Source organism: Canis lupus, chromosome 5 (genome assembly GCF_048164855.1).
Source record: "Canis lupus baileyi chromosome 5, mCanLup2.hap1, whole genome shotgun sequence".
Lineage (NCBI taxonomy): Eukaryota > Metazoa > Chordata > Mammalia > Carnivora > Canidae > Canis > Canis lupus.
The window spans coordinates 18,128,746-18,148,268 of NC_132842.1; the positions used below are offsets into that span (position 1 = coordinate 18,128,746).

Consider the following 19,523-nt stretch of genomic DNA (forward strand, 5'->3'; position numbering starts at 1 on the left):
TTATTTATTTATGATAGTCACACACAGAGAGAGAGAGAGAGAGAGAGAGAGAGGCAGAGACATAGGCAGAAGGAGAAGCAGGCTCCATGCACCGGGAGCCCGACGTGGGATTCGATCCGGGTCTCCAGGATCGCGCCCTGGGCCAAAGGCAGGCGCCAAACCGCTGCGCCACCCAGGGATCCCTGGAAATTATAGTTCTTTGGCTGAGAGTATTCAATAGTTCTCTATTTTAATATAAAACATACTTCTGAGATGAGTAGCTCTATAACTCCTCAGTGTTGTGTGGCGCAGCGCTAGACAAGATGTGCACATATTACTACAACCATATATACAGAAAAAGGCTTTATATTTATACGACGGCCCTACCTTTACAATCCATGCCAAGTTCAATGAGCAACAGGGAACTCTTATAATCAGAGTATTGCAACTTGCAATCCTCTGAAGCTGCTTCAGATGACTGAGTTAAGTCATCAAGATGCTCATCATCAAGATGCTCCGCAGAATTCACTTGCTTTTTGACCTACAAATAAATAATATTATTTCAAAATGTCATCCTAATATTTATAAAATATACTAAGTGTAGAAAGATGACAAATATCCATCTTTTTATAAAAGCAAAAACATAGGTACTTTTTAAAAGAACTGATTTTTATCAAAAAGACCTTTATCAATAATTGGTGTTTCTGAATAATTTTTTCACAGCAGATGTCTATACAACAAAGGAAAATTTTCATTTTTTCACTATGCGTTTCATAAAGTAACTTTTTTTTACCATGGAATAATGTTTCTGATAAATATGAAATATCAAAATAATATAATAAAAATATATCATGAATGAAATAGAATTATAATATAATAAAAATATATCATAAATGAAATAGAATTATATATTTTGTTTGTCTACCTTGTTCTTTTCCTTAGATGTTTTCTTTGCAGGTCTAAAAAGAGGAAGGATTCTTTTCAGGAAAATATTAAATACTTGAAATACAAAGAATATTTAAAGCATATTTAAGCAATATTAATAGCAATATTAACAAAGTATTAAATTTAGATAAAAATTGCAAAAGTAAAGGAAAATCATAATGTTACTTACATTATTTGATAGGGGTAAATATACCACATTTTTTGTTGTCATTTTCAATAAAAACAAGTTTTCACTAAATCAATTTGGAAAGTGCAAACTGTTTTTTTAATGACATAAGCCCTTTTTAAATAATCGTGATATTAGTGTTTTGAAGTTTTACTGTGCAACTACTATGCATTATTTGGGACAGTTTACATATCCTAAAGGGTTTTTAGGCCTTACACAAACCGTATGAAGTAGGCAATTATACTGGGTATCTTTTCACAGGAAGCAAATGAGGCACAGAAATTCTAAGGAACCTCCCCAAGCCCATACACCTGGTAGGAGCAGACCACCCAGAACTCAAGTCCAGGAAATGTCCCTTCCAAACATGTGTTTTAAAATATGTGGTAAAAGTAAGTTAAGTATTTCTAAGTAATGTGATACCAATTGAATCTATAGTATTATTCCATTTCTAGCTATAATTATTCTAGAAATAATTTCTGAATCTTACATACATTTTTAATTTTTTATTTTTTTAAAAGATTTTATTTATTTATTCCTTCACTAGAGAGACACACAGAGAGAGACAGGCAGAGACATACAGAGGGAGAAACAGGCTCCCCCACAAGGAGCCTGGTGTCGGACCCCAGGATCACGCCCTGAGCCCAAGGCAAGACACTCAACTGCTGTGCGACCCCGGCATCCCACACACATTTTTTAATTAAAACACTTCATACCTAGGCAGTATTGAAAATCTACTTTCAATAAACTAAAGATTTAATTCGTCTAAAGAAGTTCATTAATGGGCATTCCTTTACTCATTCAAATGTTCATTCATGGATTCAACAATTACTCATGAAGCACACAATATGTGTCAATGACGCTGCTGGTACAGTAACCGTGGCTCTTGTAATTTAGAACTTTATAATCCAAAAGTAATAATCTATGATAGATGAATAGTTTTTCAATTGTAAATAAACATATTGTAAATAAACAAAACCATTCCCCTTTCCCCAGAACGTAAACAAATATTAACTTAATATAATCAGATACTCCAAAGCCCCTCACAAAATCATAGCTATTCATGATACTGTCAAAGGTACTGAATACCTTCAAACCTATCAAGAAATGATTAGTTCTATTCAGAATCGCCTATGTGTCTGTATATTTACTATTTTATATATATATATATTTTTTTCAATCGATGAAGGATAGTATCTGAATATTCAATTATATGAGAATACTGCACGATGGAACTGATTCTAAATAAACAACCTCTTACCACAAAACTCATATCCTGATCTGGGATCGAGTTCTGCTTTGGGCTCCCCACAGGGAACCTGCTTCTCCCTCTGCCTATGTCTCTGCCTCTCTCTCTGTCTCTCACAAATAAATACATGAAATCTTAAAAAAAAAAAGTCACTCCTCCTCATCCTAACCTATCAAGTGGTGTTTTTGATATACTTGAGTATTTCTTCCCTCAGCCTGTACGACACTATATTACAGTGTTTTACTTATATAATAATCATAGTTAACGTTCCTTCAGAGGGAAATAAAGAATTTATGGGATTTTACCTTCTTTCATCCTAATCCATTTCACTTAGACTGTTGTCATTACTCACTCGTAGTAGACTACCAGTTAGGGAATCGGCCTCCTCAAAGCCTGGTGTAATCACAGATGCTTTTGATGCCCACTTTACATTTTTATCTTTATTTCCATGATAGACAAACCAGGATCATTACTTAAAACAAAAATCCAATTAAAATATCCATTAGAAAGCCAATATTTTCTAATAATTTTACTGGTAAGGAATAAAAATATTTTTTTGTAAACATCTGTTACCCATCTGAATTCATTTATTAATTCATAGAACAGTATGAAGTGCAACCATATGCAAGGAAATACACATATACAATTATGATACAATGTCATTTGTGGGGACAAAACTGCCTGTGTAGGACCTGTGGAATCAAGTGCCATTCACCAAGGCACGGGGGAAAAGTCTCATCTGCCCATGCATCGGGTAACAGGCATACGCACTACACACCCAGCTGTGGATCCGGCAAAAGCCCATAAATTGGCGCCACCCTCACCCTCACAGCCACCATCTGGGAGCCCCTGGAAAACACTTAGATAATCACCCATGGGGGTAGAGAGTCTTCGTGGAAAACCAGCTTTCCTGTAGAGAAGTTCTAGCACATCACCAGAGCAAAACAATCAGGTTTGGACACATGGGAGCGGTAGTCATTAAAGACTGGAGGAGGTGACTGCTACTTCAAAGGCAAAGACAGCAATGCAAAAGGATATGACAAAATCAAGGAAATATGACACCAACAAAGGATTACAATAATCTTCCTGTAATCAATCTCAGACACGTGGAGATCTGTAATTTATCCAAGAAAGATTTCAAAATCTCAGTCTTAAGGAAATTCAAGGAGCTACCAGAAAACACAAAAAGCCAATTCAGGGGTGCCTGGGTGGGTCAGGCAATTAAGTGTCTGACGCTTGATTTCATCTCAGGGTCATGAGATTGAGCCCTGCATCAGGCTTACACTCAGCACAGTGTCCCTCTCCCTCTGCTATTCCCCCCTAGCTCACACACTTTCTCTCGCTAAAATAAATGAATAAAATCTTTAAAAAACAGTTAATTCAATAAAATGAGGAATACACTACATAAACAAAATGAGAAGTTTAATGAATAGCTGGAAGGGCTTAGTCAGTTTAAGTGTCTGACTTGGTTTTGGCTCAGGTCATGATCTCAAGGTCGTGGAATCACCCCCAGGTCTGCTTGAGATCCTCTCTCCATCTCTTTCTCTCTCTCCCCACTTGCTCGCTCTTTCTTTCTTTCTTTCTTTCTTTCTCTCTCTCTCTCTCTCTCTCTCAAATAAATACATTTTTAAAAATAATTTTAAAGGGACAAAGAAAAAGAAAATGTTTTGGTAACTTGTGCATACTTTTAGCCTAGTATCTAATCCTAATACAAAAAGCTGATTTACCAACAGAAAATTATATTTTTTTTCATGGACTAAATACATGCAAGAAAATATTATGAGCATATAGCTATGTAAATTTACAAAAAGACTGAATTTTTCCATAGGAGATTATCAATACTGAAAAAAAAAAAAACAAAACCAGCAATTACTGTTTTAAAACTGCCATACAGATAACTCTTCTAGTTAAATTAAACATCCAAAAAAGATGGATCTTCCTGAAAGCAATTATTAAACAATTCTTCTCGACCCAAATTTCAGAAGTAAATCTGTAATTATGGATACGAAATAGCTTTCATTTTGAAAACAGTTAATAGAAGCAACTTTTAAATAGAAAACAACTGGTTAAAGACACCTCAAAGTTATGTTGGCGGGGGAATGCTAACATGCAGCCATGGTAACGAGAACCCATCAGAACCAGTTTTAAATGTTTGTAATGATCAATGCCATCTGTCCTCACTCACTAGCCAACCAATGTCAGCTTCTCCCTCATGAAGTATAGCCAATGTGGGACAAAATCACTCCAATACGCATGCCTTGAGTGCCAACCAATCAACAGTCTTACCCAAATTACCATGGTGCTTCAGATGATGACAAACCACTTAATTCTCTGAAAAGTCTCCCAAGTCTTAAACTCCACTTTTCCTGAAACTGTATATAGAAAGTGAAGACTACTCTGTCAGAAAAGACTGTAAGTGGCCAGCATAGCTCCCTCTTATTAGTCAGCAGTAAATTCCGACTTCACCTTTATATTTCAGATATTGAGGGCTCATATCCTCTGGCAAAAATGTTTAAAGTCCTATAATAATTTACCACCACATTTCATTTTCCTTAATGAAACATAAATGAAGTTTGCTCTTCCTTTGTTCCATTCTACTATAATTAAAACTAACATAAATACCAGTAAAAGAATAAGTAGCAAGTAACCACAAGATTAGGCCCAAGTAATCCACAAAATGCAGATAACGGACAGGTTAAATTGTCAGAATGGATCCATGCCAGCCGTTCTTTCTGTTTAAGTGAGAATTGGTATTATGTTAAAAACAATACACACGGTTTAGTTAAACTCCATTCACTCAACAAACATTTATTGAATAGCACTATATATGCTAGAATGTTCTCTAAGCACTGAGGACACGGCCATGAACAGAAAAAACCCTACTCACGAGGATAGTAAACATAGTAACAATAAACTACCTAGGCAAACTACACAGTATGAGAGGAGAAAAACTAAAGCAGAGAAATCAAATTTCAATGTGTTGTAGCAAAAGGGGTGGTCGAAATACTAGTCAGGATAAACCAAGAAGGGCCTTGCTGAGAAAGTGACCTTGAAGCAAAAACCAGGGAGAAAAAGAGGGAGCAAGGAGTAAGCCATGAGGATACCTGAGAGAAAAGCACTCCACAGAGAGTTTATAGCAAGTACAGAGGTATGCCTGAAGTGTTTATAATGAGGGTGGGGGGTAAGAATAGTGAGAAATTCAAGTGTGGCTGAACAGAAGGAAAGGGATAGAAAGTAGTTCAAATCAGAGAGACAGAGGGAGGAAAGGATAGGGAGGGACCCGAGATGAACAAGTCACATAAGGCCTTGTAGCTATTAGAAAGAACTTGAGTGAATGGGAGGCCATTAGGTTTTGAGCAGAGGAGGACATAATCTGACTTATGTTTTAATAGATCCACTGTGTTTAGAATTAATGGAAAGTGAATTTTCGAAGATTATATAATATGAAGTCACTATTGAAAAATTTGATGTGGTGCATGTTGAAATATATGCTCTTTAAAATGGAAGAATAAGGGGCGCCTGGTTAGCTCAGTCGGTAAAGCGTCTGCCTTCGGCTCAGATCATGACCCTGGAGTCCCGGGATCAGCCCCACTTCAGGCTCCCCGCTTCTCCCTCTGCCTCTGCCGCTCCCTGCACTCACACACTCTCTCTCTCAAATAAATAATCTTAAAAACATTTTTAAAGGAAAAATAATAGCCTGTATGCAAAGTGCCTGAAAAAGAAGATTCACTGCATTAACAACCTCTTGGTTTATAGCATAGGGATCAAATGTTTATACAGAATATGGGACAAGTTGCCATGTGAAATCTCTTCGTAGTAATATTCAGATCAATTTGAGAGTCCAACATTTGAGCACTCGTGCATTGGGAACCAAAACCAAAAACCTAATAATTAGCAGTTTTGTTGGTAATAAGGTAGAGTGCCAGTGTAGCAGGTAACTTCCTTTTGCAACTCAGCAGATATTAAAAGTATTCTAAAGTTATTGTAAGACATCAAACCAAACACTTTAAATATACTTTGGGGGATCCCTGGGTGGCTTGGCAGTTTAGCGCCTGCCTCCAGCCCAGGGTGTGATCCTGGAGTCCCGGGATCGAGTCCCACATCAGGCTCCCTGCATGGAGCCTGCTTCTCCCTCTGCCTGTGTCTCTGCCTGCCTCTCTCTCTCTCTGTCTCTCATGAATAAATAAAAATAAAAATTAAAAATTTTAAATTTGTTAAACAATCAAAACCCTGCAGACCTAAATTCATTTTCTCAGATAGTTACATGCTGCATTATTTTATAGGTGTGAAAACTTACTTCCTTATGGATGGAGAGTTAGACTCCCTCCAAGTTTTTGATAGATAATCTTAACATATATATGTAACATGTTTAAGTATTCTTAATATATCTGTCAAATTTTATAAATATAATAATATATAATAAATGTTCTTAGAATATGTGTGTCTAAGTGTTGACACAAGTCATGTTTTCCTATAGGATCTACTCCTGGCAATGAAGCCGTTGGGATATAGGGACAGCATATGTGAAATATGAAATGCACTGCTACATCACTCTTCAGAAAGGATTTGTCAATTTTCTTCCTCTCTCTCTCTTTTAAAGATTTTTATTTATTTATTCAGGAGACACAGAGTGAGGCAGAGACATGGGCAGATGGAGAAGCAGGCTCCTCATGGGAAGCCTGATGCAGGACTCGATCCCACGACCCCGAGATCACAACCTGAGCCAAAGGCAGACGTTCAACCACTTAGCCACTCAGGTGCAACGGATCTGACAATTTTCACCTAACAGTGTATGAGAATGACTTTTTCCTTACATTTGCTAACCTAGGTTATTTTTTTTTTTTAGTTAAATATTTATCACTATGCCTGCAAAACAATTTGATACCTTAAGGTCTTTGCCTTTTTCTGTTTAGCACCCTGGGTGGAATATCTCTACTAAAAATATAAAATGTGTTAAACATGAACATTAGTTCCAAACAGAATTTGTTTTATAGAAAAATAATAATTATCTACTGTTTAAATATTGCTATAGGCTTACCTATCAGAATCTTCATTCTGCGTAGTAGGAAACAGGTGGTTATCAGTTTCTCCAGTCTTTCTTTGTTGAATTAGTCCAGCAGCAGGAGCAGCAGCAGCAGCAACAGCAAGAGCAGTACCAAGAACAGGAGCAGCAGCAGCAGCAGCAGCATATATGTTTTCTGCTCCTTCCATTTTATTACTCGTGTGCTGCTTCCTTTCTTTTCCAGTCTTGAATGGAAATTTGATAGTTACAACTTCATTCATTAAAAAGAACTTTTTTCATTAATTGTATCATTTGACTCTTTAATGTAATTTTAATCAATAAAACTATCTTGCACTTAACTTTATCATTACATGTAATTGCAATTTTTGGAAATTCTGCTTCATTTCTGTTGGAATAGAACAACATAATTTTCCAGAATTCCAAAAAGGACTTTCTTAATTTTGTGTTCATATCTACACTTTGCCACCTAACATTCCCAACTTCTCCCCATCTGACCAGCAGATATAAAGAAATAAAAAGACACAAAAATCTGTCCTCTTCCGTCTTTACCATCTGGATTTTGCTTACACCGACAGATTCAAAGGATGTGACATTGTGATGCTCCAGGAACAAAGACGAAGCTTTCCATTTCTGCACTGAGCTATTCTTTCCCCAACTGCCTTTTATAATTCTTTTTTCATTTGGATCCCAGGGCTATCAAAAAAGTCACAGTGTTCATTAAAATATGTGAACCAAAGTTCACCACAACATAAAAGGAGCAAAACTGATATTAGTGTAGAATTTTGGGAAATGAGTAATGCTCCCCAAATTTCACATTCCATAACCATAAAATTTTATAGCTAGAGGGTATAAAAGTAATTATCAACTTTAATCCCATTTTCTATTGATAATGGGAATAAAACCAAAAAAGGTTACATGATTTGTCCAAAGTTCCTAAAGTGGCATTACCTAGCATCAAAGAGATGATACAATTCCTTGATGCTGAATCAAATAAATGACCCAACAAGTTTATTAATCAGCTATGCTAAAAGTGTGACTTTGGCACAGTAATTTAATACCTTAATTGGGGATGAGGCGCTTAGCTAATTTTTATTTTAATGGAGGATATCTCTAGATTTTGTTTATTTTTCACCTCAAACATCAGTTTTCTCCCTTAGAGTCAAATACTGAAGGTTTGCTGAAAATCTATGCTACCTACATGATAAAAGTCATATGTGTCAAAATATATCATACTTTATTAAACAAAATGTAAAGGTTTGATTCAACAAAAACACCTGAGAATGATGATTAAACAAACACATATATGTGTATACACACACACACACACACGTGGTCACCTGGGTGGCTCAGTCAAACATCTGCCTTTGGCTCAGGTCATGATCCCCGGGATCTGGGATCAAGACCCGTGCATCAGGCTTCCTGCTCCGCCAGGAGCGTGCTTCTCCCTTTCCCTCCTACACCTGCTCCCGTTTGTGTTCTCTCTCTCGGTGTCAAATAAAATCTAAAAAAAAAAATTTTTTTTTTTTTTTTTTAATGTAGAGGAGATGCCTGAGTGGCACAGTTAGTTGGGCCTCCAGCTCTTGATTGCAGTTCAGGTCATGATCTCCTGGTCATGGGATTGAGCTCCGCTTCAGGCTCCACGCTCACTGGGGAGTTTGCTTCTCTCCCTTTCTCTCTCCCTCTACCCCCTTCACCCTGCTCACACACTCAAATAAATAAGTAAATAAATAAGTAAATAAATAAATAAATCCTAAAAGAAAAAAAGGAGTCTGTTTTTAAAAACATGGGAGAAAAAAACTGGTGATAATGCAAATATTTGTTCTCAAAAAGTGGTCGTGTTGGAATTTGAAGTTCCAAGAGTTTGAGGAAAGCAGAGAAGACTACACATACTGAAGCAATAAACAGAAGCAATAAATAGATTGGTTTAGATGAAATATTTGTTTATATCCCTTCCCTTAGTTATTGCTTCTTTTCCATGGTATGTATTCATTTATTTTAAAGATTTTATTTATTTATTCATCAGGGACACACACACAGAGAAGCAGAGACACAGGCAGAGGGGGAAGCAGACTCCATGCAGGGAACCTGATGTGGGACTCAATCCCAGATCCCGGGATCATACCCTGAGCCAAAGGCAGACACTCAACAGGTGAGCCACCCACCCAGGCATCCCAACTTCTTTTCCATTTTATTGTTTATAGAAGTGCAACTTATATTTAAGCCAATAGATAAAAATCCTAGATATTATGATATATTTTTTAAAGATCTATGTATTTTAGAGAACAAGACTGATAGCATGAGAGAGGCACAGCGGGAGAGAGAAACTCAAGCAGACTCCATGCTGAGCACAGAGCCTGACGTGGGGCTCCTCTTCACAACCCTGACATCACAACCCAAGCCAAAAACAAGACTAGGACTCTCAACTGACCGTGCCCCCCAGGCACCCCAAGATAATCGCATTTTTAAAGCAATTTTCTCTACGGTTACTCTGGTTCATGAGGTCACAGGGTGCATAGCGAAAAGAGCTTCCCAGTTCACACGCCACTTGGGAAACTGAAAAGAAACTTAAGGAACACAAATCTTATGTTTTCCTGCATTCCTATCATTTAGATAGCAGAAATAATATTATTTCTGAACACAATTATATATTCAGATGACCCCATTTTATACATGAGCTTTTTTCTTAAGCGGAAAATCAAAATGGCTCAGATAATTGACAAAGACAAAAAAATCAAAAGAGCAGCAGCAAAGTGAATCTCTCTACCTCTTTTTGAAGTTCAACTTTCTCTTTTTCCAAAGCCAGGAGTTCTACTTGTAACATGCCTTTCTCATTCTTAAACCTTTGCAGATTTTGCATATCTTGCTGTAATTCTTCTTTTTGATATACTTTTGATGTTCTGAAAGGACGTGGTGAAGAACTCACATTTTCTAATGCAGGTTCCGTAGTTTTATAGTTATTAGTACTGTCATTATCTGCATCTAATGGCTTCTGGAAAGAGTCTTGTATTGGTTTTGTTTTCTTGTAAGTGTTTGTAATAGCAGAAGTATCATGCCTTTTCTTCTGAATCATTTGTTTCGCCACATTGGAGTGGGCAAGCCGCAAATCAAAAAGGCTTTCTGGGTCACTATATGGAGGGATATATCCAGTGTCTAATTTACTATTGGTGGTATTTTGGTTCAAACTTTTGGCCATCTGCATGTCAAACTCTTGGTCTTCTTTCACTTCAAATGTAACTAGTGGGTTCCTTAGTTTTTTATTTTCTGGATCGCTATCAAGACTCTCATTTTTGTTAAAAACATGCTCACCTGGTTTGTTATCATTTTCATGGGAAGAGAGCTTAGAAGATGACTGGCAAGCATAGTCTGGGGACCCAGAGTATGAATGAGAGAGAATAGCATTTTCGAGACTAGGCTCTTTTTGTTCAGGAAAGGCCTGAGGTACTACAGAGACAGACACTCCCAATTCATCTTTTTCCTCACAATCAAGTGTAACTTTTGTCACATTAGGAGGTATTTCCTTTACGTCTGCTTCTTTAGAATTACCACGTAGTTGTTCTAACTTAGGATGAGTAATAATTTGGTACTTTTCACAAGTTTTACCAATCTTCTGCTTTAACTCTCTGCTCATGCGTTTCACATTATTTTTCCAATCTAATTTGCCTTGTTTCATCTGTATCTCCTCATACTTCTTGTGCACACGAGGATGTTCTGAATGTACAGATCTATCACCCTGTCTATCACATTCCATATTCATTTCTGGTTCTCGAGCCATATTTTGCAGTTGCACAAGTGGAATGTTAATTTGCTTGGTTTGGCTTTCAGATGTCTTTTCAGCCAGGATACATGTTTGTAAAATAACTTTATCCTTAGGTAATCAAATACGGACAAAGAAAAATAGAAAATAATTAAAATTTAGTTATTAGCTGTTCCTAAGTCACTGGATTATAACTAAGAAGTGAGGACAGAAGAAAAGCATAAATCCATTCACTTATATTTTGTCAGGTTTTTCTTAACTAAACAATTCAATACAGTTACATCTACCAAAAAATGAATCAGATGATTTTTAATGTTACAAACTTAAAAACACTTTATTCCCTTGTATCTTAAAGAGTGAGCCCCGACAATGCATTTCAGGAGTTTTTACAAGTTTGAAACCTAGATAATAGGCAAACTATATTTTTGGGGGGCAAATATCAATTAACATCAAAGAAAAATAAATTCCTATATTTTAATTTAAATTATATACTATGATAGTGTTAGACATCGCTATAGATTATCTGCTTGTATCCAGCTCTAATATATGGTAATGTCCACTGAGAGTGGATAAGAAAAATATTAATAATATGGATTTCCTGTGCTGAAATAACTGAAAGAGTTATTGTTTATAATCCAACTACAAAGGTCCCATCCTGGAAGGTGTGATTCTACATAGGCGATCGTGCTGATTTCACGACCCCATTCTCTCAAGTCAACTACACAGAGATCACAAAGCAGAATAAATCTTTAATCTTGGCATTTGTAACTGGAAATAGAGAACTAGACACTTTGAACCACTGAGAATAATCACTCCTTGTACATGAGTCTAAGTCAGTAGTCATCATTGTTATACTGCTCATAATTTCAACTGCTTAAACATGACTCAATATTTGATGCTACCTTCTTTATCATGTAAAGAAGTTACAAAAATAGAAGAAGCAAAGAATATTTAGAATTATTTTTGTCTCAAAAGATTTTTTTTGCCTAAATTCCAAGGATGAAGTTTAGCTAAACTTAGTTACTAAAAATCATAGCATTTTAAGTTTTGTAACTCGTAAAATTTTATAAAAACTAAATATTAAATTATACTCTATTGACTTCAATATATCCACTCAAAGAGTTTCACTTGAAACATGTAATATTAGAAAAGCAGGGAAAACAATATAAAATCAGAAATTTAAATTTAAAGCTTTACATACCTGGGGGTGGTTATTTTCACTTTTATCAGGCCTTTCTTGCTCTTGCTTTTGCTGTGATGCCACTTCTAAGTCTGGTTCTGATGACAAATCTATATATTTAGTTAAAATGGACTACTTAGAATGGTTAGATAAAAGCTATTACCTCTATAAAAATAGAAAATATCATTTATCACTGAAGAGTTTAAATTCATCTTTAGCTGAATATTTAAGAAATACTTCTAATTATCTAAAATTTCAACAAACCATTTGAGAAATACTAAACGTCACCAGGTTAAAGGCACACAAACATCTCCAAGATTCATTCACAAATTCATCCACTAACATCCATGAACAAAACAATCAGAAACAAAAGTTTAAAATCCAGTAGAAACATATAAAATCACAAGAGATTATTCTCGACTTTGTAACAGTACCTCTTAAACAACACCTGAAGCTTCAACCACAACGTTATTCATCATTTCCAAAATTATTAGTACTTTTCATGTCTTTATCAGTGTATATCCTCTGGGATACACTGGACATACATCCTATGGGTATATGTGCCCAATAAGTAAACGTTTCTGAAATTATTTTCCTCTACTACTTGACAAATTTCCTTGCATCTTTTAGGACTCAGACTGCTGTGTAAAGTCATCCTTGATTATGGCTATCCTTTCTCAGATAAAAATGCATCTCTTTCTTTGGGGTTACCTTAATACCTTACAGCTTTTTCTAGTGCACCTTCACCACCTGAACTGTAAACTACTTCTTTATGTGTCTAGTTCTTTTGCTCCTACACTGTAGGGGACAATCTCGATGAGAGAGAGAGAGAATCTTGAGCGGGCTCCACCCCCAGTGCTGAGCTCCACCCGGGGCTCCATCTCACAAGTCTGAGATATGACTGGAACTGAAATCAAGAGTTGGACACTCAACCGAATGAACCGCCCAGGCATCCCTGTAGGGGACAATCTCTTAAATCATCTTTCAGTCTTCATGTTACTTAGTACTTATAAAAGTAAAGTCTTTATGTTACTTAGTACTACTTACTGAGTTCCCACTAAGTGATAGATAGGGGACCGGGTTTAAAGAAGCACGTAGATGTAAGGTGTCAGGAATAGCTTTCCTAGACATAATGCCTAAACTGAGACTGCAACAGTGACGTCAGACAGATTCAAAGGGATTAGAGGGCAGAAAATGGGGAGACCATGCAAGGCTGTAGTAAGACAAGGGAGAGAAGCACACAACAGGGTAAATATTTGTCTAAAATAGAGAGATTACAGAGGAAGACATCACTAGCAGTTCAGGATACCAGAGATAAGGGCAGACGGTATAAAGGGCTAAAGATGAAGACTTAGGCAGAAGTCAAGATTATGAAAGCTTTGTATGTAATTTTAAGATGCCTGGACATAAATATGTTTTCAACAGTGGTTCACGGTCGTATATGCATTTGAGACAGATCACTCTAAAAACTGTGGGGAGGGATGAGTGTGAGGGGTACTGTGATCAAAGACAGGAGATGAATTAGAAAGTGTAATGCAAAACAAAGATGATACACACCTGAACTGACAGAATGGTTCCAGAAATATTCAGAATATAAAATCATCAGGGCTCAGTACAGAATAAATCTGTATTAAGTGAATCAACAACAATCTTGGCATAAGGGAAAAGAGATATATTTTACATGAACTGTTTTATGTTGCTTGCATGTATTTTGTAATCGTTTTTGTTTCACATTTTCCTGTGGTACAGGAGCCTATAGGCGTTTTCTTTTTAAAGTCCTGTTTCTTGGATCTACCAAGCTCACAAAGAAGTAACAGCAAACAAATCACTTGTATAGATCAATACACTTGGATTTACAGCCTATACTCACTACTCCTGGAGATAACTGAAAATCTTTAGAAAATGAGTTAATTCTAGAAGAAAGAAAATAACAAAACTACAGGGGTGAAAAAATATTATACGATATGTTAGTACAGACGTGATCATATGACTGATAAAGGACACTGGATTAACTGATACATTAAGTAGAACACATGTTAGATGTGGTTAATCAACTGAAAATCTTAGTAGAATTAGAACTGACTTTCCATATATTCTTTTTAAATGATATTTGATACTTAAAACCAATATTCCTTGGGAACTCTTTACTCATTTAAAATAATAAAACAGCACCTGGGTTGTTCAGCCAGTTAAGTATCCAACTCTTGATTTCAGCTTGGGTCATGATCTCAGGGTTGTGAGAGACTGAGTCCCGCAGTGGGCTCCGTGCTGAGTGTGGATCCTGCTTGGGATTCTCTTTCTCCTTCTGCCCATCCCTCCCTCCTTACTTTCTGACACTCTCTAAAAAAGTAAAATAAAAATAATCAAACAAGGAGATGGACTATGCCTACACAGCTGAGAAGAGGACACTATGTAGTAAATTCTCAATGATTCCAATTACTGCTGGGAAAGTCAACTCCAAAATAAAGTCATAGCGAATATAGGAAATATCTTAATATTCTGTTTGGGAAGGTGCTTTTGTTTGTTACAGTGAATATAGTGTGACCAATACTTATGAATTTAGAGCTATAAAAATAAAGCTAAGAAACTACGTCGTGAGTAAACAATCTTTACATCTCTACCTAGTTTTCCCAACTGGTCCCCAAATTCTAAATCTAATCCCGCTACCCACTCTCAAGTGAAAGCTGAATACGAGCCTAAAAGAAATTATTTCCTCCTAATTCTCTTTCTTATTTATATGTGGCTTTGGTTAGAGGAAGAATGCAAAAATGTCTTGCTGAAAGATGCTCTGTTTGGTGGTAGGTTGCATGAAAGGAGTAAACACAAAGTAAATTTTACCACAAAATTATTTTTGAAAAATCAGAACTATGGTGAAATCATGAGGACACTGAACTCTCTCTGATTCTTTACCTTTTTTGCTCTGTTTTCTAGTAGCAGTGATTCACACAGGCCATGGAGCATAGAATTCTCTAACTGAAACATAGCTCCAATATTAATATTTTATCTATTAAGGTCATCTGTCCAAATTCTGTGGATGCTGACTCATTTTTGATCATTGGTTGTGATACAAATGGGCATTTATTATCAACTTTCAAATCCCCAGTTCTTTGACAAGTCTCATTACTGAGGGACAAACTAGAATCACAATCAGAAAAATCTGAAAACAAAGTTTCCTTTATTAGAATGTAAACAACAATACAAACTTAACAAATCTGTACAAATTCTTTTGTTAGAGAAACAGCCACAAGGCCTGCTCTTCTCCCAGACACACTACTTACTACTCATTCGTAGCTAATTATATTTTTATATGTCCTATACTTGGCATTCACACAGATGAATTTAACTCTCTCTCATTTTCTTTTTTATTCTCTGTTATTACACAGTTTAATTCACTCACCAAGCTCTATTACATATTCTATATTCCATAAAAGCTCTGTCCATTAATAATTAAGAGTCTTCAAGGTCTGAATGTTTTTAGTAACAAAACTGATGTCTAATCATTTATTTTATGTTTAAATATGCATTTTGTGTTCTAAAGACGTGAGATTTAAAAAACTTGTGATGAATGGTACTACTTTAATAATAATGAGATGGTCTCTCCTCAATGCACCAACATCCTCAGAATTTAATTTTTGGACAAATATCATATTTATATGAGAAATCAAAGACTTGGGTAATATAATCCTTTCCATGTAAAAACAAAATAAGTCTCAGTCCACACTGAGATCCAAAAACAGAAACAGAAAATGCCATGAAACAGCCATGAAACAGAAAATGAATATATAACAAAACTATTGTCCCTTTGTAAACAAGATTGGTCTGATTTAAACCTTTTAAGACAAGGGAAACAAAAAAGCAAGAAATGCAGAAATGAAACTTTAATGCCCATTTCATCACAAGGGCCCCTTTATCATTTTGCATCCATGAACCCTGTACATGGTTTAAATCAGTTCTCCCATGTCATCTGAGAATCCCCAGAGTCCCAAGATCCATCGATTCACAAAATCCAAGAGGTGAAAACTATCTTCACAAGCATACTAAATGCTATTTGACATTTCCACTCTCATTTCCTTATTAAGTGTACAATAAAGTTTTCTAAAGATAAAATGTGTGATAGCATTGCAACTCGCATGATCAGTGGATCACAGCTCTAATGGCTAACAACATGAGATTGTGTATCCTTGTGTTTTAAATGTTTTAATTTCTAAGATTGTAAATATCAACAGATATAACCCACTTAAGCAGACGTTCTTTGGAATGCTCAATAATTTTTAAATAGTAGAAAAGAACCCTAGGCCGAAAAGGTTCAGAATTACTTTTTTAAAAGATTGTGTCTACCAAATATTAAGATACAACTAATTCCATCCCACATTTCTAATAATCAAAGTCACCACACACACACACACAATCAGAACAAGTGTTTGGCTTAAAATGATCAATATAACAACACAAAGATGAAATGAAGTTTTAACTTCATTTAACACAACTGACATGTTAGCAAGTGAAGCTTTACTCTGGGTAAAAGTCAGAATTCAAATAAGTATGGTGAACACCAGAAAAATCTTAGAGTCTAATAATTAACTTCTGGGAACCCCTTAGAAGTAAAGGAATTCCAAACCAGGGACATTAGGATTTCAAAACTTAAAAGTAGAAACTTGAACTAAAGCTTACATTTTTAAAATCTCTTTTTCTTATGCTTGTAAATATCTTTTGTTCAAACGTGGATATCAGCAATGACATCTACCTTATTTATGTCACATCCTTCGATTAAATTTGTCTCACATACACACACACACACACACACACACACACACACACAAAGAAGAATTTGGTATAAGAAGACGATGGGCATTTCAACAGTTTAGTGCACATCTTTCCACAGGTATATTTGTACTGTAAAATTTACCTGATCTGGGTGTTTGTTTATCACTCATTGCGACTGCTTCATTAGGAACAGAATCTTTCACTTTAGTGGTAGACTGGATGGGTATTGAAACAATATGATTAAAACAATGTGCATTTCATACAATCTGTAGTTAAAAATTCAAAATAAAAATACAAAAGCTTTACCTTCCAGTGAAGAAGATCTTTTCCAGGAGAATCTAAAACACAAAAGGGACATGTAGTTAATTATACGTAAATATGAAAGCCAACTATACATTCATGCAGTTAGGATTAAGCTGAATCCTCATGCTTGGCTTTGAAAGTGATTACATTAGGCTTTGGTCTTGATTCTAGAGACAGGAAGGTGGATTAAGACAGCAACAAGACAGAAATAGGAACCCATTATAAATACTATAAAAAATAGAAATATATGTTCAACATAATATGCAGTTAGGATTCCAAAAGTAAGATGATGTTTCAAATGAAATAACTAAAACAGAAATCACTAAACGTTGCACATATACCAACGTGAACATGCTGATTGATGGGGGAGAAAAGCAATCTTTAATCAGAGGAACAAATGAGGACTCTGAGAGGATAAACGTGAAAGCTGAAGGCAACAGCACATCCTGATTGCAGTACAGCAGAATCATCGATACCATTCTACTACAAGTATTTACCATGTTCTTCAATTTGTCCCATAATTTAGGCAGTACGCAGTTATGATGAATGCATAATTTATTGAATGCGTAATTTATTTGTCACCAAAAACAGTGTTATGAATTGATCAGCCTGGATATACTTGTAGGATAATAGTCAATAAAAGTATTCGTTTTTGTCTATACCCACGTGGGCCACTGGTATGCCTACATTTCTTGTATCCTCTAGTTTAGCCATGTTAAAGTTTCTTGACCCATGCACGCAAGAAGGTATATAAAACACATCTAAGAAATAATGTATAATAAGCTTTCAATATGGAACCATGACTATCAAACTGAAAAAAAAATCAATTTAATTGCCACCGAATTTTTAGATACTAAAAATCTTTTGTATTTCAAAATCAGTGTCATATTTATTGATAGTAACAATTTTAACATTTAAGGAATGGACCCTATGATTTCTTTATTTTCCAAAATTAGTTTGATTTGGTAGACTATGTCAGTCTTGAAAAGGTTTCTTTGAAACAGTTATCATCCCCCAAAATGAGCTATCTGAAAAAGAGAACACCCATGCTTCCATATTCAAATTAGTCTCATTTGAATAATGAATATTGAAGCAACATATATCTTTGAGGTCCAATAGATTTGAGGAAGATGAATGGTGGCTATGTTTTATCCCAAGTCTAGCACTCCATTTGCTCTCAGTATTCTTTGTGGAGCAGCTGTGATCTAATCTGTTTCAGTAGAAATAAACTCAAGGTATCTAAAAAGTGAGTTCTCGGGCAGCCCCGGTGGACCAAGGGTTGGTGCCACCATCGGCCCAGGGTGTGATGCTGGAGACCCAGGATCCAGCCCCACGTTGGGATCCCTGTATGGAGCCTGCTTCTCCCTCTGCCTCTCTCTATGTCTGTCATAAAAAAAAAGTGAATTCTCTAGAGTTTCCTCACCAACTCCAAAATTTCCTAGCTAAGACTTCTTTCATTTTTCCCTCTTTCCCTTCACTATCCCGTCTTCAAAAGTAATTTCTGGGGGCACCTGGGTGGCCCCAGTCAGTTGTGAGTCTAGCTCTTGATTTCAGCTCAGGTCATGATCTCGGTGTCCTGGGATTAAGTCCCATGGTGGGCTCCTCACTCAGCAGGGAGTCTGCTTAAGGACTCTCTCTCCCTCTCCCTTTGCCCCCTCCCTGCTCACTCACTCTCTAACATAAATAAATAAATCTTTTTAAAAAGTAATTCATGATCTATGGTCTTGATTTTTTTTTTGCTTTTACAACCGTTTTATGGATTTTCTCCACCACTTCTTTCCTCTTTGTTTAGCAATAGTATCTTACATCTATGCCTTCTATTTCTGTATCTCCTGCTCCCCTCTGGTTATAAACATGTTCAGAAATAAAAACAAAATAATGCTTTTTCTTGACCTTGTTATGTCTTGAACTATCCAACAGCTCTTCCAGATTTCTCTACAGGAAAGTCTATACCCATGCTACTGAGCACATGACCCAAGGACCACAGACACTGGCATCACCTGAGAGGTCAAAATGCAGATTCCAGACCTGATGTTCAGTGTGCATTTTTAACAAGGTCTCAGGCAATTCCCTACAATTTGAGAAATCCTGGGTCATACTGAACGCTGCCGCTGTATTACTTTACCTTAACCTTCTAGGATCAAGCCTCAAGTTCATCACTAT

The 19,523-nt window shown here is 36.1% G+C and overlaps 1 protein-coding gene across 1 annotated transcript in view; it reads right to left on the bottom strand.

Moving 5' to 3' along the window:
• The window catches only part of LOC140633127 (coiled-coil domain-containing protein 144A-like), a 606,261-nt gene that overhangs the window by 526,260 nt on the left and 60,478 nt on the right, over positions 1–19,523 (bottom strand). The window contains 9 exon segments of the mRNA XM_072825150.1: positions 367–520; positions 905–938; positions 2,642–2,774; positions 2,777–2,808; positions 7,375–7,583; positions 10,124–11,224; positions 12,315–12,403; positions 17,200–17,272; positions 17,364–17,395. Coding sequence (XP_072681251.1) covers positions 367–520; positions 905–938; positions 2,642–2,774; positions 2,777–2,808; positions 7,375–7,583; positions 10,124–11,224; positions 12,315–12,403; positions 17,200–17,272; positions 17,364–17,395 — 1,857 coding nt within the window.